The sequence below is a fragment of the Anas platyrhynchos genome, chromosome 1 (genome assembly GCF_047663525.1).
Source record: "Anas platyrhynchos isolate ZD024472 breed Pekin duck chromosome 1, IASCAAS_PekinDuck_T2T, whole genome shotgun sequence".
NCBI lineage: Eukaryota > Metazoa > Chordata > Aves > Anseriformes > Anatidae > Anas > Anas platyrhynchos.
The window spans coordinates 54,859,163-54,885,470 of record NC_092587.1 but is presented as its reverse complement, the minus strand read 5'-3'; the positions used below and the strand labels follow the sequence as shown (position 1 = coordinate 54,885,470).

Below are 26,308 nucleotides of genomic sequence, written 5' to 3'. Positions count from 1 at the left end.
CCCCAGGTTAAGAGAATGGAAACAGTTGGTTTTCTTTACAAGACACTCGTGGGTATCAGACATTTGTCATAATTGACACTGGTGTTGTTCACACTGGGATGGATAAGCCCATGTAATTATTACCACAGGGGTTATATTCTAGGAAAAGTAGCACAGCAGAAAGATGGCTTCATTACTTATTCCCATTTATAATAGGCTGCTGGTAGGAGAGCAGTCAAAGCATTTAGATCAGGGTAAACAGCTTTTGGGGGAAATATGACTTCACTTTTAGCAATTGGAATCCTGTGGTAAGCCAAATTTTGTTAGTTATTTTCTAATGAATCTGCTGGTTTTTGTTGGTGTTTGTTTTTGTTTTTCTCTCATGCTTTTATAATTTGTTTCAGAGTTATTAGTGCACAGTGAGATGTATTTAAAAGTCAGAAATTTGTAAAGGATTTGTATATTTCTGGGTAAACTGAGTAGAAATAATTCCATAGCAGTGATGCTTAAATGGCAAGTTTGGGCTTTCCCTGCCAACCTCTCAAGTGGAAAGTGCTGGCTAAGAAAGTCTATAACTAACATCAGAAAAGGAGCACAGTTGAGTCAGCTGTTTGTTTATTGTCAATATTTCATTAGAAAAACAATTCTTCCATTTACAGAATTGGTAAATGGGATATCTTCTCAGCTTTAGGTCATGATTTCAATCCAGCCAAGGAGAATATCAGTAAATAAAAGTAATTATTCTGTAATATTGTTCTAGTCACCCTGCTGAAATGAATTCAGCAATCCCACTTCAGTTGTTAATATACAGATGCACACAAAACAAACTTACTGGCACTGAAGAAATATCTCCATGTAGTTTGCAGATTGAATCAGACTCAGACACACAATTCTTCTATACTTTCTCTATCTCTTTAGGTTGCCTAAGGGGAAGACTGCAGGAAGAAAATCTCTGGTTTTACTACCTGTCCTAAACTTCTCACATGAATGGACCTGCACTGGTGTTACTGATCCAGCAGCATTCTCTTCTGCTGAATCTGGGATTCCCTTGGTTATATTTCAAACTGAAAATTTGAGTTTATCTTTTGTAACGTCCTCTGTCTTCTCAGAAGAAAATTTATCAAAGAAAGGCTCACCAGCATATTCCTAGAGGTTAATGGCATCTTCCCTGCCATTACCAGTGCACCACAACTTCTTACAATTCTTTTTTAGACATTTCTTTTGCTAATAATTTCATCACCTTGTTCATAATCTTATGTGGGGGGATTTCATTTTTTCCTAGATGATGCAAAAAAGTTTATCTCCTTGATTTAAAATAGTATTTGAAAAAAAAATTACTGGACTAAACTATGTTATAAAAACTCACATTGCCTGTTTTTTTTGGTATTCTCCACATCTGAATTGATGCTCATTATGGGCACATATTTTGTTCTTTAATGTTAGTATTTTTTTTTCCAAAAGTGGTTCATGGTGGCCATCACTTATATAAATTATTGCTAGGCCTTCTTGCACCTCACCTTTCACAACGTTAGTCTTCCATGTTTAGGGAAAAAAAAAAAAAGTAATCTAGAAGTGGAGCATCAAATGTAGCATGCGGTACAGACTTGACTGATATACAACAGAGCTTTTAGCTTGTGTTGTGGTGTTTTCACAGCCATTTGTAACAGGCAGTAGCTCCTAGGCCCTTTGAGTTTTGATCTCAGTGGGACACAGAAGCTGTTGTGTCGAAGAAGAGTGAGATATTTTCAGTAAAGGGATCATTAATATCTTGCTTTTGGATCAAGCAGAGGCTTGCAAGATAAAAGTGATGTGCTGTTTGGCAGCATTTTGCCTCTTTGAAATGTATCATCTCTGCTATTTTTCTGCACTTCTGTTGACATTTCTCCCCCCTACTCTGGGAAAGAAAAAAGGAAGTAGCAGGTCATACTGAAAACCCCGCTGATCTCTGAGCTAGTGTACCTCCATATCTTCCTTTACTGTTGTTTGACTGTCTTGGATTTATTTTTCTAACACTTTCTCCTGTTAAAGGGCAGAAAACAGAAACTCCAACAGATTAACTGATTGCATGAAACAACACAGTATAGTGGTCTCATGCAAGGAATTGCATGTTCCATCCTTTCTTCTGACAGTATCTTCAATAATGAAGCATCCTTTACTTTCTTTGTTGCTTTGGCTCTTTATCATGAAAAGTACAGCCCATCAAGTTTCACTTGGGTGGACGAAGGGTATCCTCTTTCACAGAGAGGATCTGTTTGCTACTCAACTTCTTCTCTGCTACCAAGTTCACCCTGTGTACCACACAGAATATGGTTTCTTTTCGATGGGGCTTCCCTTGCCTTTTCTTAATAGAGCTGGATTTTTTTTTCTAACCATTAACATTAGTCATAAGCATGTATAGTATAAAAAAGCTTAAAGCTGTAATCTCAAGAAGCAGGGGAAGGAAAGTGACTCTTCTTTATCTCAGGAGAGAGAAAGTTTGCTAATGCCCTGTGAGGGAATGACAGATGATTTCTCTCTCAGGTTACACACGCTCTAAATCCTCTTCACCATTTCTCTCCAGCAATGGGGAGACCAGATGCTACTGTAACAGCACAGAGCTTGTGCGAATCCCTTACAAGGACCTTTTATTACTGCTATGAGTAAAAACAAGTGACTTGCATAGCTGTTCTCTATTTTTAGAGGGGTTTATGTTTCTGAAGGACATATTTGGTCCCCTTACGTGGCTTTGGCTAGTTTTCTGTTGTTGACTTCTCTTTTTTTTCGTTCTTTTAGTGATATGGGAGGACGAAGGTGGGAGAAAGCTAGCGTCTGTTTCTGAGCTGTTGTGATGGAATTTGTTAACCTGACATTTTGTATGCTGTGATGTGCCCAATTCCCTTTCTAGCTGTTTCTAGTAGCTATGGGGATACAGACAGCAGAAATCACACTTCTCACACACACTTTCTCTGCTGAAAAAAAAAACTGATGAAAATGATAGACAAATGATTTTGGAAACAAATCTTTGATGTATCCTCAGAGTAAATGCTATGAAGTTTTTAGATATGAAGTTTGTCTTTATTGCATCAGTATACTATTACTTGGTGTGCAAGAATTGCTTTTACATCTAAAGAGCTGTAGTATCTATTCAAATGTCTTTTTTGGACTTGAGCCGTCTTCCACAGTTGTCACTGGAACTCTTTATGGTGTTTTTAGTGGAGACTTGACCAGGCCTCTCTTCTAGACTTCTAGAGATTTTTACAGAAATTGCAGTGAGATAGGGATCAATTAGTAGCACTGAATAATTACTTTGTGGAGAGAGGAACACTTTGTTATGAATTTGATTGAGACTATCAGTCTATGTTGGTACTGATCTCTTGTTAGATACTGGTGACTTATGAAAATTACTGGCAGTTTAGATCACAATTAGTCTTAGAGGTGAAAAATCACTGTCTTATGCTAATTCCTCTTAAGCATTCATTTTTTTTCTATATACTTTTTTATTTTCTTAGAAAGAGCAAGTCCTTTTGTCCCTTTCTATGTTTTGTTGGATTTTGTTCTTGCAAGGATACTTAATAGTCCCACTTTTGCTGAAAGTACCATAGAAGTGAAAAGTTCTGCAGTAATAGGGGAATGTGATGTCTTGTCATGAAAACTAACCAAGTATTGATGTTGACATGCAAATTATTTAAGACTGTATTTTCCTATTCATCATAAGAGCAGGAAAGAGAGCAGGCGGGGTATCGGTTCTGATAAATACTTCAGAGTATGAGTAAGAGAACAAGCAAGGGAATGATTGATTGGGTGAGGACAAGGACTGGGAACAGACACATAAACACACACACAGATAAATACATATTCACCGCATGTATGGGTTGTAACAAATGTCTCAAGCATGCATGCAGCCTTAACCTAAGCGTGTACACATACCTTTTTGATATACGAAGTACACACTTGTAGAGGAAAATGTGTACATCTGCAAAAATTTAGGCACGTGTGACATGCACACACCTGATACAGAGGTAAATGACAAGTTGTTTCAGTAATTCATTTCTTGCTTTTATAAAATCAGGGAAATTATGGTGATCTTGAAAAATCTGAGGAAGCTTCAAGAAATGATGAGAGAAAAACATGGTTCTCATGTCTCTTCGTAAGTAGAACATTCGGAGCTTTCTGTTCCACCTCCCCTACCAGAAGTGCATCTGATACATTGTACAGAGATTTCAAAGTTTAATTTAGCTTAACTCTTGGCTGCAATCAACTGCTGATAAATTTAGTTGGGGGATTAGGGAACCCAAAAGTCTAATAGCTCCTTAAAAGGAGCCTGAGAATGAGAAAGCAAAACAAAAACATCTGCTAAGAGTCTCCCTTAAAATGGTGGCACACCATACAGTAACAGCTTACAGAAATAAGTAGTTCATTTTATGGAGAGAAGGGATTTTTGCAGATACAGATGCTTGGAGGAAGAAATCCAAAGGTGTAAATATCTAAGAGAGCTGTTTCTTTTGAAAAGCCAAGGGATATCCTGATTGGATCAATAGCATGTAGCAAATATTCTTCTGTAGTTCTAGATAATTTGCTACTGCAGGAAAAAAAAAAAGAAAAAAAAAAGTGGGAAAAAAAATATCCGTTGTTAAATTGTTAAATTCTTTTGCCTGTTACATCTTTTGTGTAGACTGTCATGTTTAAGATAAGGTCTTTGCACTTGTGTGGCAGCATTAATTCAAACGTGAATTCTTAACCATAACTACCTCATCTTCTTAACACAGTCTGTGGATAGTAAAGTAGATGTTTTGACCAGAATTTTACATATACAGTCAAAAATGCAGACTCAGACTAAATCAATCCAAGAAAACAAAGTCAGATATTTATTTGAAGGATAGATTTATTATAAAAGACCAGATGTTTCTTTTCCTAGATACTTCTTTCTCATTTGTTTTTATACTACCTCAGTTTTTGTAGATTCAGCTGTAACTAGGGCCTTTCGTAAGTATTGCACTTACATATCTCATAGCAAGAAATAACTCTTGTGCCAAAGACACTGTGATCTTTCACAGCCTTATGCATATGTTTTACTTTTCAACTATGAATAGTCCCTCTGAAGCCAGATCTATGGCCTAAATGAGAATCTTCAGTAACCATTTCTTGCCTACCCCCCTTCTTTTGCTATATCAGTTACATTTCAAGTTGTTCCATTGTCCTAGGGCTCAGGAAAGGACTTAGGTGAGAAGAGGTTAAAAAAAAAGCATTTGAATAATTATTATTTAAATTAAGATGGAGTAATCATTTGATAAAAATTAAATCTGCTGAAAAAAAAAGAAATGTCCCTTCACACAACGTTTAATTATCTTGTGGGTTTAGCAGCTGGATGGCTATTATTTCAACAAAGAGTTTATTGAGATTTGAAAAAGGATTATATGTAAAAGTAGAGTATCTGGTGTTAGCCTCGCTAAATCTGGTAGGCTTTGAAGCATAAGACAATCATCAGAAGGAGTAAGTATGTGAACTATATTGCCAAAGCAGGCAAATGCATTCTGAATTCATTTTTTTTCTACAACATATGAATTAAGGAACTATTGGAAAGAAAGTATTCAGAGCAGGATTACAGGTTTGCTTTGAGGAATCAAGAGAGGAATTCAAGAGTGGGAGAAACTAAATATTTTTCCGTGTAAAATTTTCTGATGTTCATAAACTCTTAATATAGTTACATCATGACATAGGTGGACTGGTAAGTATTATGTCTGCCATTCAAACGTGTGAACAGTGGGTTCTGCAGCTGAGAACAAAATTATACCAAAGTTTCAAATGATGTCTCTGAAATACTAATTAGATGTATTTAGTTATATGGTGAAAGTGTTAACCTTATCTGATTCTTGTTGTCTGAACCAGTTATATGTGTAAAACTCTGCAGCCTTTCTGCTTGGTTGCTAGTCAATGGCTGTAAGAGTTCAATTTCAAGTTGTATAAATTTTTCTTTATCCTTTTTTTTTCATCATGCCAGATATATGGACAGACATACTAAGTTTATATAAATTATTTTATTTTTTACATTAAGTATCTTAAGCTCTAAGGGCCTCAGCACTAACAGGAATAAAGAAATGTGAACCAAACTTCTAAGACAAAAGAATAACTGAAGAAATACATTTATTGCTAATAAAACTAGTGCAGGTCTAGTGCTTGTGCAGTGCCTAAGTTTAGTCACTGTTCATTTTCATGGTGGCTATCTTCCCCTCCTCCTCTAGTTTCAAGCAGCTTTCTGTTCAGGTTGTCAATATTTCTGTTATTTTGGGGGCTTGAAAACTAGCAATAGTATTCCAGGAGAGCACTATAAGCATTTACTAGAGAAGAAAATTAATTTCTCATGACCTACTCATGTTCAGTTTGTTCTCCACCAGGACCTTCCAGGTCCTATTTTGGCTACTTAGCCAACCCATCCCCACACTCCTTCTAACCTAGGTGCAAAACTTTACATTTGCTGAATTTCATGATTTTACTGTTGGCCTATTTCTCTAGCTTGCCAAGGGCCTTCTGAGTGGCAGCCCTGCCCTCCAGTATATCAAGTGGATACTGAAAAAAAAAAGTGTTTTAATCAAAAGTCAGGTAAGAAACAAGATATAGATCTTAATACCTCAGGAAAATGCTAAACCCAACAAACAGAAGTGCAGGCATTTCCTACAGGTACAGTCCATGCAGCCTTTAACATCCCCTGGTCCTGGCAAATCCTTTTTTTTGTCAGCTAGCCAAATGCCCTCATAATGATTCTTTTTCTCTAACAGTACTCCTCTTAGTACTTTTCTTAGTAAAGAAATACTTAATACTTTTCTTAGTAAAGAAATAGTCTTTCTCCAGTAAGGTACATAAAGAACATGTGAGAAATCAAAATGGAGAACAGTAAGAAGAATGGAAACAAGCAGATCAAAAGCAACAGAATAAGAATACATTTCAAAACTGGTTTTAGATTCTCTCTTTGGGGCAGAGATGGTCTTGCACTCTATTTGCAGCAGACCGTGCAGATTGGAGTTCTGATGCCTGTTAGGTCTCTCAATAAAATTTCTATACAGAGAATAATAAAATAAAACAAGAAAAAAAAAGTGCATGTACGGAGAGAAATAAGATAAGCAAGAAAGGTATATGAAAGAAGAGGAAAATGAAAGGACTTGAGCAAAGCCTGGTCAGCAAAATTGCTGGTAACATGGAGCTGAAAGTGTAGTTGCTCCATGCATCCATGCTGTCAGGCAGTAGAAAAAGGCTCTGATCTATTAGTTTTTATAACAGACAGGTCTTGGCAAGAAGTATAATCACCTCAGGATACCTGCAGATTTTTAGAGGCCAACAGAGTATATCTCAGGCAGTGGCCAAAGAAAGAGGGCAAGGGGCATGGTTCTTACTCCTTAGTCTTCTCTTCCTCTCTCCTAATGTAAATCATCCTGTCTTATCTAAGAGAAGTAATTTATGGCCAGCCTGCTGGCTGGTCAGCTTCATGTCTCTCATAAATTAGATAGTCAGACACATGTGGGTCAAGTTTGGAAATGCAATGCGTGTCTTCAGAGGACGGATGGATTCTTCCCAATCCTTCCTTACCTTTGGTTGTTCTTACACATCCCAATTTATTCCCTTTACTAATTTATGTTCCTCTTTCTGCCCACTTTCCATTGCCTGTATCTTTCCTCTTTTTCTTCAGTGAGCGTGACAACTATACTAGAATAATATAAGGAATTAGATTACTTCTTTGCCTTATCTTTTGTTTATCTCACATTGTAGATACGGAATAAAGGATTATGTTTCTCTTCCTGGTCTTTCCTCCTTTGTTCTCTCTACGTAGGCACATATTTCATGCTGAGAGGAACTGCAAAGAAAATTGTCTGGACATCAAAGCTCATTATGTTCTATTGCAGCTGAACACCAGTAAATATCTCAATTCTTCTAAAATTCTCAAGAAAGATTTTATTTTGTCTCAGCTAGAGCTAGATCTCTGGGCTATAATAGCACTTGCTGTGCAGATCTGCTGTACAGGTCTGAGATTTTTTTTTTTTAACTTCTTAAAACCAGGTCTGTAGTTAATACTGCTGTTCAATGTAATTATACCAGGAGAAACATTAGTGAGGATGATATCATGCCATCCAAAGAAGTCTTTACACAATGGAATTAATTTTGTTCTGGCAAAAAGTGTTTTCAGTGAAGTTATTGATATAACTGTTATCAAGGATGGCTTTTTTTTTTTTTTTTTTTTTTTTTTTTTAGCTTAGCTTTTTAGTTTCTTTGTTCTTTCTAACCTGTAGTTCCCTTTGGTGTCTATTGGTTGATACAGTCAAGAGAAAGGAAAAAATGCAGCTGGGAGAAGACAGTGGTATGGGGTATTCTCCTTCTGGCACTATCAGCACCAGGGTAGAAGTAAGTAGTATTGAAAATGTGTCTAATTCAATACTTTCTCTGCTGTGGGAGGTGATAATTCCACTAAATAGCTCCAGCAAAAGTTGGTCCAGTTAGCTGGAAGCATGGAGGGGTATCTGGCACAGATGCTTTTCTAGTCTGTTAACAGGAACACATCCAGTACAATCCCCTTTTGAGTATGACCAGGCCAGGTTTTAAAGGTTATTTGACCATTCTCATTTTGTTAGAGCCTTGTATAGTAGAGAATTTGTCTTTGAGATGCAGAGATATCAAATAAGGTGCAGAAAAAGAGATACCAGCTTCACTTTTAAAACCTGATTATGATCTTACAGTAATCGCTTCTTCTTCTGTATCATTGTAGTATTAAATACGCCTTGTGGCCAGCAGCCTGATGTAGTATTACAGCAGCCAGACAGAATCTATATGGGAAAAAAGGGGAGAAGTGAGAGCCTTGAGTTCAGTGAATCTTTGTAACTGCTGTCAGATCCACTGGACTAGACTGTTGACAAACAACACAGGGAGAGCTGAAGAAAGATCCCTGGTAGATCTGGGAGCCAAAAATCAGCTAAACACCTCTGAGAAGTTTAGGAGCTTGTTGCTTGTTTGGCTCGTTTCCACCTGCCTTTCCCCATTTCTCTGCAGCAGAAGCAATGTTGGAGGGTGCGTACTCTGGCTGGCAGGCTGTTGGAGGAGACTCTGGCCTCAAATTACACAGCATGAGAGCTCTGTGCATAAAATTAGCAGCAGAGTTCTGTGTATTAGGCGCCAGGGAAAAATGTCACATTCAGCAGAACTCAGAGGCGAGAGGTGGAACGGAACGAACTGGAACAGGACATCAATCCCCCTCCACTTCTGACTGGTTTGCAGCAGACATATCTGAGGGTGTCCTAACCAGCTAGCTTGGAACAAAGTTGTTTAGATAGGAAATGTATTTTATGTCTTAGTAATAAGATAGCTTTTTTTTTTTTTTTTTTTTTTTTTTTTTTTTTTTTTCCCATCCTTTCCCCCCTTTCACTTGCTCTTTCTCCTTTTATCTGAAAATGTCTTCCTTGTGTCTGTTCACAAGGAAATCCCCCTTTAGTCATGAGGAAGTGCTATTGACATAAAGTTTTCTGCCCTCCTTTCCACGCTTCTGTTGTCTGATTCCCAGTGAGAAACATACTGTGGTGGCATTACATTCAAATTTTATAGTGGATTCCACGAGCTGTTTGTAGTGAAGTCTGGAAAATTAAGTAAAGGGCTGGCAGACAGGGCAAAGGGACTAAAGCAGAGAGACAGCTATTCAAGGACTGGATTCTTCAGATACTAACTTAGTAGCAGATATGTCATTCAGAAAAACTATTACAGAAAAGGTCATGGCTAAGGGTGTGTTTTGGCTCCTTCCTTACATCATAAAACCAGGAAAATCCTTGCTGTGCCAGTCCTAGGTTGCCCTGAAGCACATGTGTTGGAGACTGCATTGCCGTCTTTATGTAGAGATGAATTGCCAAGAGACATAAGTGTACACTTGCCTGATTGTTTGGAGATGTACGTGTACACATCCACATCCACTCTGTACTCAGAGTGTGTTTTCATAAGACAGAGTTATCTGGCAGCAATGCTGGTTTGATGCATTCTTCCCCATTTGTTCTCTATATTGATGTCTGTACTGTGAGCTGGGCTGGGAAATCGTTCTGTGGTTTAAAAAGAGTTTTAACAGCTGGATCAGTCAGCTGATGTATTTTGCAGCACAGCCTCATGTGTGCCTTCCTGTGGTGCAGGAAAGAGCGGGATTATGTGTGGACAGGGAATATCCTGAAATACATCACTGTGTGATCACAACTTCAAAGTCCCCCATTGCTTTTGTTGGGCTCCGATTATTGAAGCAATCCACAACCAGGGTGATGCATTCCCTGATTAGATAGCATTCTTGGGCAGAAAACTGTTCTTCATTTAATGTTCTTGTTCTCCTTTTCAGTAGTAGAGCAGGCCCATTGGCTTCTGCTGTTTAAGATATGTGATAGTTTAGCAACTATATTCTTTTGGAATGGATTGGGAATAAGTTCTGATGCCTGGCATCAGAGCATACATTACTGGCATGTTTTTATGTTCTTATATTTTCAATTTGAACTGTAGGCAGTTTTGAGTGCAGGTGGGTTGCTAAGGATGATAGATGTAATTTATCACTTTTCACCTGACTTTCCCAAAGAGTTATTGCTCTATTAAGCCTTTTTCTTCCTCACTATCTCCCTATGCTAAAAAAAAAAAAAAAGTATTATTGTCAGCCCCATTTTGCAGATGGCAATGCTGAGGAATTAAGGAATCACATAGCAAGCCAGTGGCTGAACTGAACACAGTTAATTGAGAGCTCTCTTATTTAGACCCAGCTTTATGTTACAAGGCAGCTTTCTGCCTGTTGAGGTGTGAGACACACAAACTCTCCACTAGAAATGGACAGACTGGCAGGTGGTTTGCGATCAGATTACTTATTTGTACAGTTACTGCTGGGCTCAGTCTGCGGGTTTATCTTTCAAGGAATAAAGGCTGAGTTAATGGCAGCAGGTGAGGCAGCTGTAAGTGTACACTAGGAGGAATACTGGCAGAGCAGAACTTTGAAATTCATAGCATTTTGATATTTATTTTCTCTGCGTTTTCCACTCACCTTTCTATCTTAATCTCTAACCCCCTTACCCCCCGGTTTTATTAGGGGATATTGTCCCAGTTTATGAATCATTAGTAAATGAGCCTTAAACTCTCTGTAATAAGCAAACTGGATATGTCTGCACCAGAAAATTGTGCTTCTTTGACTATATCAGTGTTGCTAAAGTAGTACAACTCCCCTAGGGTAAAGACAATTATACCAGTGTAAAAGTGCATATCCAAATATAACTGAGTCCCTAATGGGAAGGCACCTCTATACCAGTAATAACTAGGTCCACAGCAAGGCACAGATTTATATTCCTAGCCTTAGGAACCTGAGGTGACCAAATCAGGAATGTAGCTACTTTATAATTTACGTATAGTCCAAGGAGACAGATACAACCTTTAGAGGTGGAGTTGGCCCACTTGAGGCCTGATTTACTGACCAGAGGTGCCAGTCTCTCTTCATTGTCTATTCAGAGAACTTCCACTTAACTAAAAACACTTATCTGAGGTTTCTAAATTAAGTCAGAGAGATTTGGTCACAGGATTTAATCAAATGGATGGGGAAATTATTAGGAACTGTGTAGGATGGTTTGAATGTAGCTCTGCACAAATTTTAGCAAATCCTAACCCTGTTTTGAGATTTGGGAAAGTTCAGTGAAAAAAAAAATTTGAGTAATTTTGACAGGTCTTTGAACTTGTGAAACAGATGAAGCAGAAATTTCTTTGCCTTGAATAGCAATAGCTGTGACTGACAGATTTCTGACTATCTAGAGATTAGGAGTCTAAAACACAGAGAATCTCTTGCCACAAAGGGTCACTGCTGCTGTGCACTTAGAACTATGTTTGAAGGTTTTGGAGGAATGGCTGTAGGCATGTAATTCTTTCAGAGCTTCTCGAATGGAGCCATTCTGCTTCTGTGTCTGCAATAGCTGGTTACCAGGCTTTGACGTTGGTAGTTAACTATTCCATATTGGTCCACCTCCAGCCCACGACTGTCATACACAGTAGTAGTGACAGTGTCTGCCCTCTTTCTTCCTTCTTTGCCTCTTTTATCCTGGAAATCATATGCTAGCTGGTTAAAGAAATGTTCTGTTGCTGTTTCTGAGCTTCCATTTCTCTCCGTTATCCTAGTCTTGGGCATGAGTATCCACCTGAGCTCTGCAAGAGCAAAAAAAAACATTGCTCAGGAAGAAGTTACTATTGTTATGGTAAGACTTAGTCAATTTCTTCTTATCTCAAGTGATCATGCTATATCCAAGAGAAATCTTGCATCTTTTTAAATATTTATAGTAAAGGCATAATTGTTTTCCATAGAGAGGAAGACCATAATATTACATGTGATACTGCTCTGCATAAGAAAAGCTGTGAAGATCTGGCTATAGCACCCTGAATTAACAACACACAGAATGATACTGTTGAGTGCAATTAGCTGAGAAAGACTAAGCAAAAAACTCATTTTGGGGGGGTTATTTTTTTGTCTTTCAATATTCATTCCTTCATGAGTGGTTTTACTCAAGCAATTAAGGTGCAAAGAACAGATTTAATTATAGGATTTAATTTGTTATTCCAAGAAAAATTCAATTTAAAAAGAAGGCTACTGTTTCTTTCATTTTTGGCTCTGTAAAACCTATTCATGTTGAGTACTAATTTATTATATAAATGACATGATTATGTTCACTGCCAGGGAAGAGTGGTAGATGCTGACCTTTAAATTTTTTTCCAGTTCAGGATAGATTATGTAGTCATGTTTATGTCAGCAGCACACAATCATAGTCTTTTTTTGCAAATTCCTACCAGTTACTTTTCACCCTTAACAAGTAGTCACAGAAACTACATCCAGCTTTAAATCAAGGAAAATTTTCAAAGTTTTACTTATCCATAATCCTGTGCTTTTTTTCCCCTCCCAACTCAAAGTGTGACAGGAAGAGTATCTGTGCACTCAGCTGGTATGGATTGAGCAATACCTGCAAAAGAGCAACGAAGATTACAAGGCAGACACGAGTAGCTTATTTTATGTAACTTTTACAAAAAAGTTTTGTAGAGCCATAATTCAATATTAATGTGCTATCATGATACAGAGTTTAAGCATGACTCTATTTGAAAATGTAGTAAATGTGTATCAAAGCTGTACAGAAGTACAGCTGATGGTAGCCATAAAAGCAAAATCTGTACAGGTGTGTAATATGAATGGAAAATGGAATATAGATCCAAATCACTTTTTCCCAAATCAGTGTGATCAGTTACAGCCCAGCATCAATCAACCATAGAAGAAAAGGCATTCAACAGCTAATGCTGCATGTACTATAGAAACAAATATTCCACATATCCTCTGAAAATAGTAGGTTTAATGAAAGTGTTGTGCAAGCCAACTCTGCTGCTTGTGTTTCTGTTTGATGTTCAGCTCCCTTGCAGTGTTTGGTACAATATACTTTCCTTTACAGATTGTTACGTGATGAGACTAGACATCTTTTAGCAATATTATTCTTGTTCATTTTATTCAGTTACTTAACAAATTCACTCTATGACTAGTGATTGAATGTAATTATGCAGTACTTTTCTAGGAATGGGAACATCAGACAGAAGTTATTTTTCTAGAGCTTACTGGTGTGCACAGTCAAAATTATACAGTAGCTGCTGCTCTAATAGACGTGATATGTAGTGCTGTCATCAGAATTAATTCAGCTGAGGAATTTTACTATGTTCCTTTGATTAGTGGTTCACATATCTTTAGTGATTTGGAACTACCTCCCCATATTCCATGCTTGTTCTGGGTGCTTGGTTATGGGTGATAATCTTGGATTTCCAAGGTGTTTATGTATCCTTACAGAATTATATTCTAACAACATGTACATCAGACAGAAGACCACAATTCCACAGTTCACAGACATGCACAGCCAAAATAATATAGTAGGTGCTGAACTGGGAAAAATATATGTAATGATGTCAGCATAAGCTTGTAATTCAGTCATCTGAAGATTTTCTTAGTAGTCTCCCATAATTAATTAATTGATTAGTATTTCTTGCACATATTTCCTCTTACACATGGATAAATCAGCTATCCAGTCTCCTGAGGTGGTAATCTGCCTTTATTCAGAAAACAAGGTCTTTGACTTGTTTTAGTTCAAAACAAGAAAATATTTGCAAAATCAGGAACTTTCATAGCAAGTTTACCATTATTCTGTCAGATCAGTGTTATTACTGGTTACAGTCTCTAGTAAACAGAAGTGTGATGGAAGAACTTCAATCAATTTTTCTTTTACTCAGCCTACAGCAAAGCAGTTGCATAGACAATTTATCTATGAGGTTGTCTATCAACCTGCTCTTTGAAAACCATGTCTTGGAAAGAGAAATAAACAGTGGGAAAATATTTTTGCACTGTCTCTTAAAAGATGTATCTGCATCATATCTAGGTTATCTTCCAAGAGATTTGAAAAGATTAGGATATCCTTTTTATGATTTTCTTATCAAAACTATGATATCCATCTAATATAAATAGTGATCTTAAAAGCATCAATCCCACCTTTCTCTTCTGTTAAAGTTTACCTGGTTCTTGTGCCTTCACAATCTTTTTGCACACCAGGAGGGCCCCTCTGAATTTTCATGAGTACATATATATTGATCTTGTGATGAAGAGTTCTGGTGAATCTTTTATAATATTGTATTATTTCTTTCCAAACGTCAAGAGAAAGCAAGAAGATTGCAGTTAGAAAACTTTGTTATGGTCACACTCATTCAAGGCAAAGGAAAGAGAATAATGAGTCTGCCTTCAGGTTACATGAGAACTGCCCATTTAGCAGGCCTCATCAAGAAAATGAAAAACACAGTGGAGTGTGAAGATCTAGGGAGATACTTATATCCAACATCACCATCTTGAAACTACTCTGCTAAATCTTCATGGATAGCACAGGGTAGCAAATCACTCAGAAAATACAGTACAGAAATTTGTGACTTCTGTTCCCTTTGATCAAGAGACACTATACCCCCTCTCAAATTCTGTAATGCCTTCCACTCTCCATAGGAACAAGATAGGTGAAGAATTTTCTTCATTAAAATGCAGTAAAATGAAGTTTACTCTTAAGTTTGATTATTACAATTGTCAATAGAAATGGTGAAGGATGCTAGTTGACTTTTGCTTCATTCAGATAAGATTTTTTTTTTTTTTTGGTGCTTGACAGCAGAAGGATGAGAAGGAATGAAACCTGTACCAAACATGAAAATGAAAGAGAGTTAAAGACGGAAATGTGGAGGCAAAGATACTGCACATGACAGCTTTTTGACTAAAGCGGATGAGATATGCTGCAACTTATCCACAGTGTTAGGAAATGATGGTTTTCTTGTCACTTTATCCCTTTTGTATTCTTCTTGAAAGATTTTCAACTGATGTTACACAAGTGCTATATCACAACCCTTTGAGTACAGGGCAGAGCAGTTAGGATTCTCCTTGGCTGAACCATTACCTTGTCTTTGTGGGTGGCAAATGTGGATTGTTTGGAGCATATGAAACTGAGAAGACCTCTGCTCTTTGAAGGACTCATGTTTTACTTGTATTGTTACATCCTTCAGAACTCACTTCTTAACCTCTTGTACATGATTTCCTGGTACCCATGTGACTGACAAGGTTGAATTTCCTGACCATCCTTTCTGTTCCCTAATGAAAGTTTATTCTTTAGCTTCACCTCCTCACTCTTGGTCCATGGAAGGGAGGATCCTTGGGAATCACAAAGGCTTAAGAAGGCATCAGAGGTATTCATCCTAGCTTACAAGCACTGTTAGTGTAGATGTGTACTTAGAGTCATTAAAGCTGCGGCAAAACAGAATTTGTTGAGTCCACTCATACTGGCTTTCCAGAGGCAAGTGTTTCTCTGCAGGGGAAGACAATGGCTCACAGTTTCTGCTTTTTGTTGGACTTTTGGTTTCTCAACTGTGGCAGTTCCGATACATGACAGACATCACAAAACAGCCTTTCTCTATGACTTTTTTCTTTAGTACTTCCTCAATTTCTTGGGGGAGGGGAAGTACAGAAGAAACTGGCACTGAAAGATCGGAAAAAAAGATCTCTGAGGCCTTGCAGAGGAGTTTTGATTCACACAGGGAGAAATGCTTTGACCAGGCTCATCCCATTCAGTCAAGAACTGCCTAAGAAGCAGAGGAACAGAGCTTAGCCATCTGGATTTAGGAAGCTGAAAAGCATGTCTCTTCCCCGACAGCTGCGAGAAAAGAGGTAATATGTCTGTCCCTCCTCCCACAGGCCTCCATGTAACTGCTACGATCTGTGCATTTCATTTTGATGGTTCTAACAGGCTGCTTCTTATCATAGCTTCCAGACTATTAGGTTTCTTAGTGTGGAGCAGAACATTTGTTAAGTTGGAGTGGATTTTCTTTCATCTTTTCTGAGCAATATTTACTACCTAGGACAATAATGAGTCGTTGTCCTCTTTATGGCTGCCAACAGATTCCCTCTCGCTGTTTTTTTTTGGTGCTGCTAGGAGTGTTTGTGATATGACTAGTTGTATTTCTTGATCTCCATAACCACATCCCTCTTCACTGTAAGTGGTGGTATTTAGGGTATTGTGGGTGGTGCTGATTCATGCTATTCTCCTCCTAGAGCAAGTGATTGCAAGACTTTATATCATTACATCAGCCCTTCTGATAGGCTACACTTTGTGGAAACCCCTGCTTGGGATATTCTTACAGCAGAATAAATTAAGCCAACTGCTGTGTTTTTTTGTAGGATCATAAAAATGTAATGTTACTTCAGCTTGGCATTCCTTAGGGGATCCTTTTTGCAGTTTCTTTTTCTCTCTATCTCATTCTTAATCCTTTTTACTTAAATGTTAATCTAAGTAGCACTCTAACATGGCATAAGATTGAAGCAAAGGTGAATGTCTTCTGTTTGTCAAAGAAATTGTGCCAAGGAGGAGGTCCCAGAGGAAACAGCATCTGCCAATCCGTGCTGTTTTATTGCATGGATGATATGGACAAGAAATACAAGAGCCTGGTCATATGGCTACTCTTTCAGTGTTCCTTCAGGGATCCTTCCTTCTCTTTTCCTTCAGATGCAATCTGTTCATATTCACTTTTAAGAATCTGAAAAGCTCATTCTAAGCCTGCTCACTTTCATGTGTTTCTCCAAGCACTTTTGACGTTTCCAAACTTGTATCTTTGTGCTTCTTTCAGGTTATCTACTGTGGCTGGAAGGTCTACTTTTAAATATTTGCTAGGCTACTCCTTCTTCTTCCAAAACAACTTTAAGGTCTACCTTACCATGAAGTTTACAAGAAAACTTGGTAACATTTTGACAGCTGGTGCAGGAACCATTAGTTATGATGTAGAACAGTATTATATCTTTGTTTCTTTCTTTTTATTTTTTATTTTTTTTCTGTTTGTGCTTATCCTTCTGTTGTTTCTTATTTTATATTTACAAACTATATTGTATGCGTTTTACACATAAAATATAATGTTTTTACGAATTGCCTTTATGCTGACAGTATCTACAGCATGTAACACAACAAACTCTTTTCTCAGATCTGTTTTCTATTCCCTAATGTAATGCAGTAATAGTAACAGCATAACTCACGGTATATAAAAATCTTAAGAACAAAAAACAGTACTGCTGAATTGTAATTGTAAGCCTATTAAATGCTGTAGGAAGGATTAAGAATGCATAAATGGTTGATCACATATATCAGGAAAGGCTTTTGTTTTGTAGTCCTGCTACTCGAGCAAGCCCAGCAGCAGTAGGGCTGTTTTTCAGGCTCATTGAGTTCCCACGAAGTTTGCTGACTTGTGCTGAAGTTACAGAACTCAGCGTCCTGCAAAGGAAGAGAAGGACACCACGGGTTTCTCTTGGTTTTGACACTAGATAACGTGATGTTGCCACCTAACCTTTGTTATGTATGGCATAGATACCTCCAAAGGCTAACAGTATGAGTAACTTAAATCTTTTGTTTTTGCTTCACAGTGATTTTGACCAGCTTCCAGATGATGTACCTGTTTCAGCTAACATTGCAGATATAGAAGAAAAGAAAGGCTTTACTAATTATTATGTAAGAAAGGAGACTTATCTTGTCTTTATATGCTCTCAACTGGTTTGGTTGTGGGAAGCAAGATGCAGTTAAACTGGTGCAGCTGCTTTTTGTAATGAGTAGTTCCATGCTGAAAGCTTCTCAGTGCTTAACTTTTCTGAAATGGAGGTTAGTCTATCACAAACTTAGTATAAACATTTATTTTACTTGGTGAAACCTGACAGAGGTGTCCTCTAATATTGCTCGGTTTCTAAATTCTTGACTAACTTCTGATTTATTTCCTGTTAGAGAGCTATAAGCTTGGTGAAGAGAGTGGGTAAATGAATTCAAAGAGGGTAGAAGGGCAGGGTCTTGGCTTAATTTTTCTATGGTACTGTCAAGTTAGGATGGTGCCATTTCCACAAAAGGTAGTGTGTCTTTGATATCATATTTAGATCTTACAATGAGTTATTGAAAAGCACACAGGAAGGGAATAGAAGGGAAAAGCAATATGAGATTTTCTGAAGAGGGGTTTTGGATGAGCCCAGCTCAATCCAACTTCTACAGACTATGCTTCTTTTGCTGGAGACTTTGCTCATAAAAGTTTCCCACTGAAGTATGCAGGTTTTACTTTGGAATGTAGTGAAGTTTTGTTGCTCTGCCTTTATGTTTCCAAAGGACGTGGCTGCAACATGACTCAGAGTTCAGTGCCTGGAAATCAGGGGCTACTTTAGGGCCAAGCAATTTTGGTGAGAGATAACAAATACTATCAGGGTTGGAGGGAGATCATTAGAAGTGAAAGGACTATGTTGTTATTGTTATTGTTGTTATTATTATTATTATTATTATTATTATTATTATTATTACTAATATGGTTTTACTTTTGGTCATATTACATTTACCATAATTTCTGAAATTGTGTGCTTAAAAGTCAAAGAGAAGTATGAATGCTTTCTCATCTGAAAATCTGAAAAAAAAAAGACATTTAGACTTCCGTCAATAGATTTGGACGTTCAAAGCATCTTACTATACGAAATATTGGCTTTGATTCTTTAGTGTCTTCATTCTATTTCAAATGGCAGTATTTATATTTACCTCCTTAATATGTTTTGCCCCTCTCTGAGGGAAGGTATGTAAGCACAAAGTAACATCTAGTCCTTCCAGGTTTTCTTTTAGGATCAGGTAATAGAAAGCAGCCACAGGGACATGATCCGTGGGAAAGCTGGACCCATACATATACCACACTGTCTGGTGCTAACTTGTTATTTTCTAGTACTTGACTGTGCAGATGCTTAACTGAAGCATTGCTTTTCACTTTGCCCCTAAAACAACATTCCCACCACTGGAGCAGTGCCTGCTGTATGCCTCATTTTTGTCTTGTAAGTATTTATAAGTCTGAATGTCAGCCTGAGTCCCCCTTCTCTGTTTCAGTTGTTTGTCATCGAAGTAAAGATTAAAAGTGGTGGCAGATACCTGATTTTCCGACGCTATCGTCAGTTCTATGCCCTGCACACCAAACTAGAGGAGAGATATGGGGCAGAGAGCAAAAACAGCCCTTTTACCTGCACACTCCCCATATTGCCAGGTAAGCTGCGAGTACCAAATCTATGTGATTAATAGCTTTGTCAGTCCCAGGCTGTCCTTAAGAGGAGTGCATTGTATGGAAGTACACAGGATTTCTAGCTGTGACAGGAATTAGTTCCCAGCAGTGGAAGCTGGAGAAATCAAGCTCCATGCGTGGTAAAATTCATTTAGAAAGCTAAAATCCTTTAGATAATACCTATTTTCTTGGAGATCCTACTTTCTCTTGATTGCCTCATTTCTGTGATAGCCTCAGTTATTTTTTCTTTAATAACTTTCACTTGTTTTCCAGGGAAGGTTTATGTTGGGGCCAAAAAAGAAATCGCAGAGAGCAGGATTCCTATCCTAAATGTCTACATGAAGGTAAAGCTTCCTTCCTGGGGGTAGAGATTGCACTGAGCACTGTAGAAAATCACCCCTTGCAATCAGCTGAGAGAGACATTACTGACGTAGTCCTAGGTACATGCTTCTCTCTGTACCATTTTTCTGGAAGACACAGTGTCCGCACTGTGGGACAATCTGCAGTCCTAGTCGCCAGATTGTTCAGACTGTAGGGATCTTCTGGAGTACAGTGTTCACAAAGGCTGACTCCCTGCCTTCGTGTTCGGATAGATAGCCTTACAAACAAACAAAACCAAGACGTGTGAGAAAATGGTGAATCTTAGAGTGTTGTGTGAATAAGGAGTTAAGTAAATGTGGAATACGGAGTTTGGAAAGTGCACCTAAGAGACTAGCAAAGCAGGATGGACTTCTGAATTTACCTGCTCCACGGTGAAGACAGCCAGCAACATCAAGGAGAGAAATTATTTGTGTGCAGGGGTTAACTGAAACCCTGATGTTAAATCAGTAATGGTCTGAAGCACAGGTCAAGTCTTCCAGTACTTAAGATTGCCCTCTTTCCACAGTCATTCATGTTCTGAAGGGAAACGCCAGGAATAATTTACTCCTGCAGTAAATCAGGCGCACAAAGAGTGAAGTGATACATTGGCCAACTCCAAGAGTAAACAGGAGAAACTGTCAGCTGTTCAGCCTTGTCCTGCTGAGTGAGAAGGGAGAGGAGGGAGATTTCTGGCAGTAATGAATATCCTTCATGATCCTGTAGGTCAAAGATGCATATTTGGTACTTGTAAATAAATAGAGAATTGATCTTTCCCACTGTGATTACTCTGTTTCCTACTTGCTCTTGGCACAGAACCTACTCTGCCTACCCGCTTGGGTGTTGATGGATGAAGAGGTACGGCTGTTCTTCTACCACTCAGATTTTGATAGTGAACAGGTGCCTAGAAGATTGAGACGGCTTCGCCCACGGACACGCCGAGTGTAAGCGATTGACATGTTTTTTTTCAGCATTGCTTGATGTAAGAGATGCTGTCCAGTTTTGTGAGAAAAGAGAGCTGACAATCACTACTGTGTTTCCCGAGTGAATCCATGAAATCCTAATATGAGCATCTCTGGGGGAGAGTGAAAACATGCTATTTCTTGCTTACAAAAATCTAAAATTTTTAAAGCGTAGTTGGTATTTGCATCAAAAGGAAAATTCCAAATTGAGGAATTATGGCCTGCTTTTTTTAAAAAAATGCTCTTTAACTCTATCTGTTGATAATCCTTGAATGGTAATATCTATTATAATCTGAAGAATATGCAAGCCAAACTTAAGGACACAGGCTTGCATCACTAAAGTCAACATGAGTTTTGGCACTGAATCAATGAGATCTGGTTCAGACACTAAATGAAACTGAATATTTAATTTGTTCCTGTCCTTTGTGTAAACAAGGGCCTATCCTACATACCAGCACTGGCACCTCTCTGCTAAGTAGATGTTTTACTTCATTACCCTTCAGAGAAATTAATTCTCCTTTCAGCACATCAAAGATGGACATGATTCCTTTTCAGTTATCACAAGCTGTGCAAAACCTGCATGTGTGCATGCATTCCTGGGTGTATATATGATGGCAGATTTTGAACAGAGCGCCATAAATGCTAGAAACAGAAATGCCCAGAAGGTAGAGTAAAGGGACTGAGCAACGCTGTGGAAGAGGCATACTGGCTGTATTGAAAATTGCATCTGTTCTCAGCAGCAGACATCATCAGATTGCTGCTGCTCTGCACTGAAACAGAGAACTAGGGCAATGCTGTTGCATCCATATCTATTTACTTCAAGGCTGCACACACTCATGCAGTGATCCTCCAGTGATCTGAGGCTTGCCTGCCTTGTATATAATGAAAACGTGAATGCTGATCATGTAGTATTTCTGATGACTAGAAAGACAAATATACCTCCCTGTTGTCTTCGTCTTTAGTAAAAGCATTTTACCCGAACTGCCTGTTTTGGACCGGATGGCAACTCCTCGGGCTGAGGTGAGTATTCTGCACAACCTGTCACAGGGTAGGAGAGAAAATTCTGTTTAGCTCTGGTATCTCTTTGATCAAGATGTCTTTTCTAATTAGAGCTTGGGGAAGAAAGGGAAAGTGAAATCAGCACAGGAAACCAATTGTCTTTCACAATAGGGAATGAAATAAGGGATGGAAAGAAGTGTTCTGTTCCTCCTTAAATGAATAAGAAGGAGTCATTGTGAAGTCAGAATGACAGGAGGTTCAAAATTGAAAGACATGTACAACTCACTGCCAAATGGTCGACATATACATAGTGATACCCATAAAGTAAATTTAAAGCAAGCAGAAGCTTCAGTCTCATTGACTTTAGCACATGTATTAAAGCTCTGCAGGTGAGGCATCTTAGTAATTTCTGTAACATAAGGATTCTACTGAAAAGTACCTATAACCGTCTTTTGCTGTAAATTGTATTTCTATTAAGCATGTGGAACTGCCTTGTAACCACTACACTTGTCTGAGCATAGGCTCACTTTCTGGAACACATGACATTTTCATGTAAAGTTAATAAACAACATGCATTTGCCTTGATGTTGTTTTGTTTTTACACTGATGATAGCAGCTCTTGGATCAGGCATATCTCTTGGGTTTTATGTATTCTTTTGTTAATATTTAATCTACCCACCAAAACTTTTCTGTAGATGAAAGAAAGGTTTTTGAAAGGGCTATTAAATAGACATACGAACTACTTGCTTGATAGCTGTTTTTTTTTTTTTTTTTTTTAACTAGGAGAGCTATAAAGAGAGCCCTACTAGGCTCTGAAATTTGGCATTGACAAGACCAAAAGAGCCATCGCAACACAGAACGATAAGGAACAGCTTTTCATTTTTGCTTTTATAAGAGCATTCAAATGGTTGCTGTGTTCCTGATGGACAATGGGGGGAATGTTTTTGATAACTCAGCAATTTTAATTTTTCAAGAACATCTTGTTAAGGTGGTTGTATGCGCTTACCTCCATTTCATTATTATTAATATTTATTTATTTATTTATTTATTTTCCTGAAGGGGGCACCTAAGTTCCATTTTAACTACGCACGAGTTTCCCAGACTTCCCCAAAGCGCTCAGTTCAGCGCACGGGCCTGAACACTAGATGTAAAAAGAGCAGTTAGACTTGCGGCTCTTTGTGGCATTTTGCAGCAAATCAGAAAGCTGTAACACTGCAACCAGAAATAATACACATTTTTTCAATTCTCAGGAGTTCAAGTTGTCATGTTTTCAAGTTGCCAGTTGTCTTCAGCTCTCTTGGCTTACTTGCTCTTACATGTTTTCAATGTCTTTATTTCTCTGGTGCTCTATGTCTTGCCACTACTAGGTGTAGCCCTTTCAGAGCCATGCTTATCCTACTGCTTTCACTACTACCACAAAGCAATTTTGTTTGTGCTGAGTAGGAAAAGAAATTGTGAGAACTGTAGACTCCAGTCATGTATATGACCTTACCCCAGAAATAAATCTGTGATGACAAAGTGCATATTATCTTGCTGGTTTATACTCCGTGCATCTCAAGAACAAAATAGAAAGAAAGATTCACATTTATAATTCTATGAATTAATAATTTGTGTTGCTGTTCTCCATAGGCACTATTTGATTTTTCTGGAACCAATAAACTAGAGCTCAGCTTTAAGAAGGGAGACTTGATCTATCTTCTCAGCAGAGTAAACAAAGACTGGTTGGAGGTAAGACTGTGATAGTGGTACTGAATTATTTACATACCTTGAAATACATGAGCAGGAAGGGCTATCCTAATCCTTGGGACCTTTCTCCTTCTTTCAAGAGGAGACTGTATCACAATCAGGTGTCACTGTCAGGAATAAATCCTTGACTCCAAACTTGAAGTTGTTTCATTCCATGATGGTTTTAGCTTACAAACTTCCTGCCTGTTAGACTTCAGTTTTCTTTTGCATTTGCTTGCACTGGAATGTTTCTGAATTCTTTAGAAGTGATTAGAACACAAAAACAAAAAGCCTCAGAAAGGAGATGGAAACTCCATTTCAGTGATTAATTGGTTTCTTGCCTCAGGGTGAGTTGCTGCATACTTCATGCTTCATACCACAACACACGTCAGCCTGATTACAGAGAGCATAGGAAATGCAGCAGTGTTCTGAAAAAGGATGAGGAAAACATACTGTGTGTTTGCTGATATGATATCTCTGCTTGCTCACACACCACAGCCTTTCTTAGTAACCATCTGACTTTCATTTTTTACACACAGTTTCACTCCTATGCCTTGTATTTATTTGGCTACACAATTGTATAATCTTTCTATGGAGGTGACATCAGGTCACTTCCATAGCCTTTATATTCTTGCATACAACAAAAATAAATAAATAAAAATACTGTTGTTTCCATGGAAATTAATTGAATTCCAGAACGTATAATTTGTGGCCAAAATGGTGTGGCATTCTTCATTCCAACCCTTCCTGTCTTTCCAGGGAACAGTTAATGATACCACTGGGATTTTCCCATGTGCTTTTGTGAAAATCATAAAAGATTTACCACAGCAGGAAGACACAGTGAATAAAGTACGCTGTTATTACCATGATGAGACAGTAAGCACTATCAGGTAATAAAATAGTCTTCCAGGTTACTGCTGAAGACATGCCAGTAGTTCTCTATCCATGATATGCCATGATTAGATTTGTTCTTGTTACAGGGATATCTCAGTGGAAGAGGATCTGAGCAGCATTCCATTATTCAACGATCTCATGGAATTGATAAGGTAAGTGCAAGCAGGTAGTTGTACATTTAATATCATTTAAACATTTTTCAAGTTCCTTTCAGTCCTAGCTTTTGTACATTCTACTTGGCCATCACCCTGTTTTGAATGTGAAACACTTCTGAAGCGTTCTAAAGAATTTGTAATTTGTCTTTGCCAAGAGCCGTCTGGGATTGTCAGCAAGTACCGTATGCTATATACTTCCAACTCAGTTGTGCTGCATAGAAATTTCTATTTCTTGTTCTAAGATCAGAACCATGCTCCCAAGCAAGGAACTTTTGTCTAATACACTTCTTCAGGATGCAGGACAGCATCTTATAACACCTGTTAAACTAGTGTTGAATTAGATTGAGCTAGTGTTGAACATCAAAACGTTAGAACATCAAATAGTAGTAATAGAACACCTGTGTCAGTATTTTTCCATTTCTTAACCTACGCTCCCCTCAAAAAAGGCAACCATAAGTAGGCAAAATTGGGGAGTAACTATAGTGAACTTGTATACATGGGGATTTTATCATACAGAGTAATTACGCTATGTGTATGGAGTTACTGAAGATAGTTCTGACAGGCTTCTTAGCTTAAATACAACACAGCATGAATGCAGCTGTATGATTTCTGGTACTAGCTGTATCAAGAATGCCAAAACACCCAAGGCTTAATGTGACTTTTAGCAGAATTAATTAGATTGCCAGTATATTGTTCATCAGGCGTCACCTCCCAGGCATTCCTTGATTTTGGGATCAATGAATTTTTCTTCTACCAGGCGGGAGTTTGACCAAGATGACATTGTTCTGAATTACCGGGACCTTGATGGCGATCTGATCCGGCTGCTCTCCGATCAGGACATTGAGCTCATGGTGTCTCAGAGCAGGAACAAGCCCTCTGAGAAGCATATGTTCCCTTGGAAGTTGCACATCACTCACAAAGATGACTTCAGTGTCTACAACACAAGTCCAGAAATGGGTGCTATTCACACAGTTAGAGCAACATGACTGCTGTAGAGTAGAAGTTCCTGCAGGTAGCTATGTTGTCCTTCAGTAATTCTTCTCAGCAGACAGTTTCCTTTAGCAAGACTTTGAAGTGAGCTTGAAAAGAGTAACAGTAGTATATTATCTTTCAGCCATCCTTGTTCCCAGAGCCAATTCCTTGCCTAGAATGTCTTCATAAGCTTTTTTTTTTTTTTTCTTTTTCTTTTTTTTTCCTTCAGACCACCATCACTTTCTTTTCACTTGCTGGTATGAATACTTGTGTGTCATTGCTAATGAATGCAGTAATTATTTCTGTCTCATGAGAGTCTGACTGGACAGAGAGAGTTTGTTTTGGAGGCATCAAGAAAACTTGTTTTTAATTTCAGTGAAGAAATTACAGCCCACTTTTGCTTTCTTCTTTCCACTGGCCAATATTTTGAATTCTGTGAATCAAATCTAGTACATTTTCAGTGCTACTTACAGACTTCTCAGACTTCTTGTAATTGTACAGTCTATTTGCTTCCATATTTTGGGATAATTTCTGTGATCCCTATCCAAATAGTAATTTATTCTCTGCCTCTTTTCTCCTGCTTTCTAACACCTCACTGCAAAACAGAATGAACAAGAAATTGCTGTGTTGAATTCTTCAACAAATAAAGTTGCGTATGTGTTTATTTTA

At 38.1% G+C, this 26,308-nt stretch overlaps 1 protein-coding gene across 2 annotated transcripts; it reads left to right on the top strand.

Moving 5' to 3' along the window:
* Window positions 1-26,308, top strand: NCF4 (neutrophil cytosolic factor 4). 2 transcript variants are annotated; one of them, XM_021269885.4, is made up of 10 exons: window positions 1-287; window positions 17,933-18,017; window positions 19,407-19,560; window positions 19,849-19,919; window positions 20,749-20,876; window positions 21,857-21,914; window positions 23,523-23,621; window positions 24,378-24,508; window positions 24,599-24,664; window positions 25,425-26,308. In XM_021269885.4, the coding sequence occupies exons 1-10, from the start codon at window positions 256-258 to the stop codon at window positions 25,651-25,653; spliced, it is 1,053 nt and encodes a 350-aa protein (XP_021125560.2). In that variant the 5' UTR covers window positions 1-255; the 3' UTR covers window positions 25,654-26,308. The 2 variants fall into 2 exon arrangements, with proteins under 2 accessions (XP_021125560.2, XP_005016050.2); XM_005015993.6 differs by lacking the exon at window positions 1-287 and adding an exon at window positions 15,732-16,192.

What these genes read in the sequence shown, in the direction of transcription:
- NCF4 (XM_021269885.4), top strand. Translation starts at nt 256, where the DNA reads ATGACTTCACTTTTAGCAATTGGAATCCTGTG. An exon ending in TTAGCAATTGGAATCCTGTG is followed by an intron (nt 288 to 17,932) that starts GTAAGCCAAATT and finishes TTTGCTTCACAG; the next exon opens with TGATTTTGACCAGCTTCCAG. An exon ending in CGCCCACGGACACGCCGAGT is followed by an intron (nt 20,877 to 21,856) that starts GTAAGCGATTGA and finishes CTTCGTCTTTAG; the next exon opens with TAAAAGCATTTTACCCGAAC.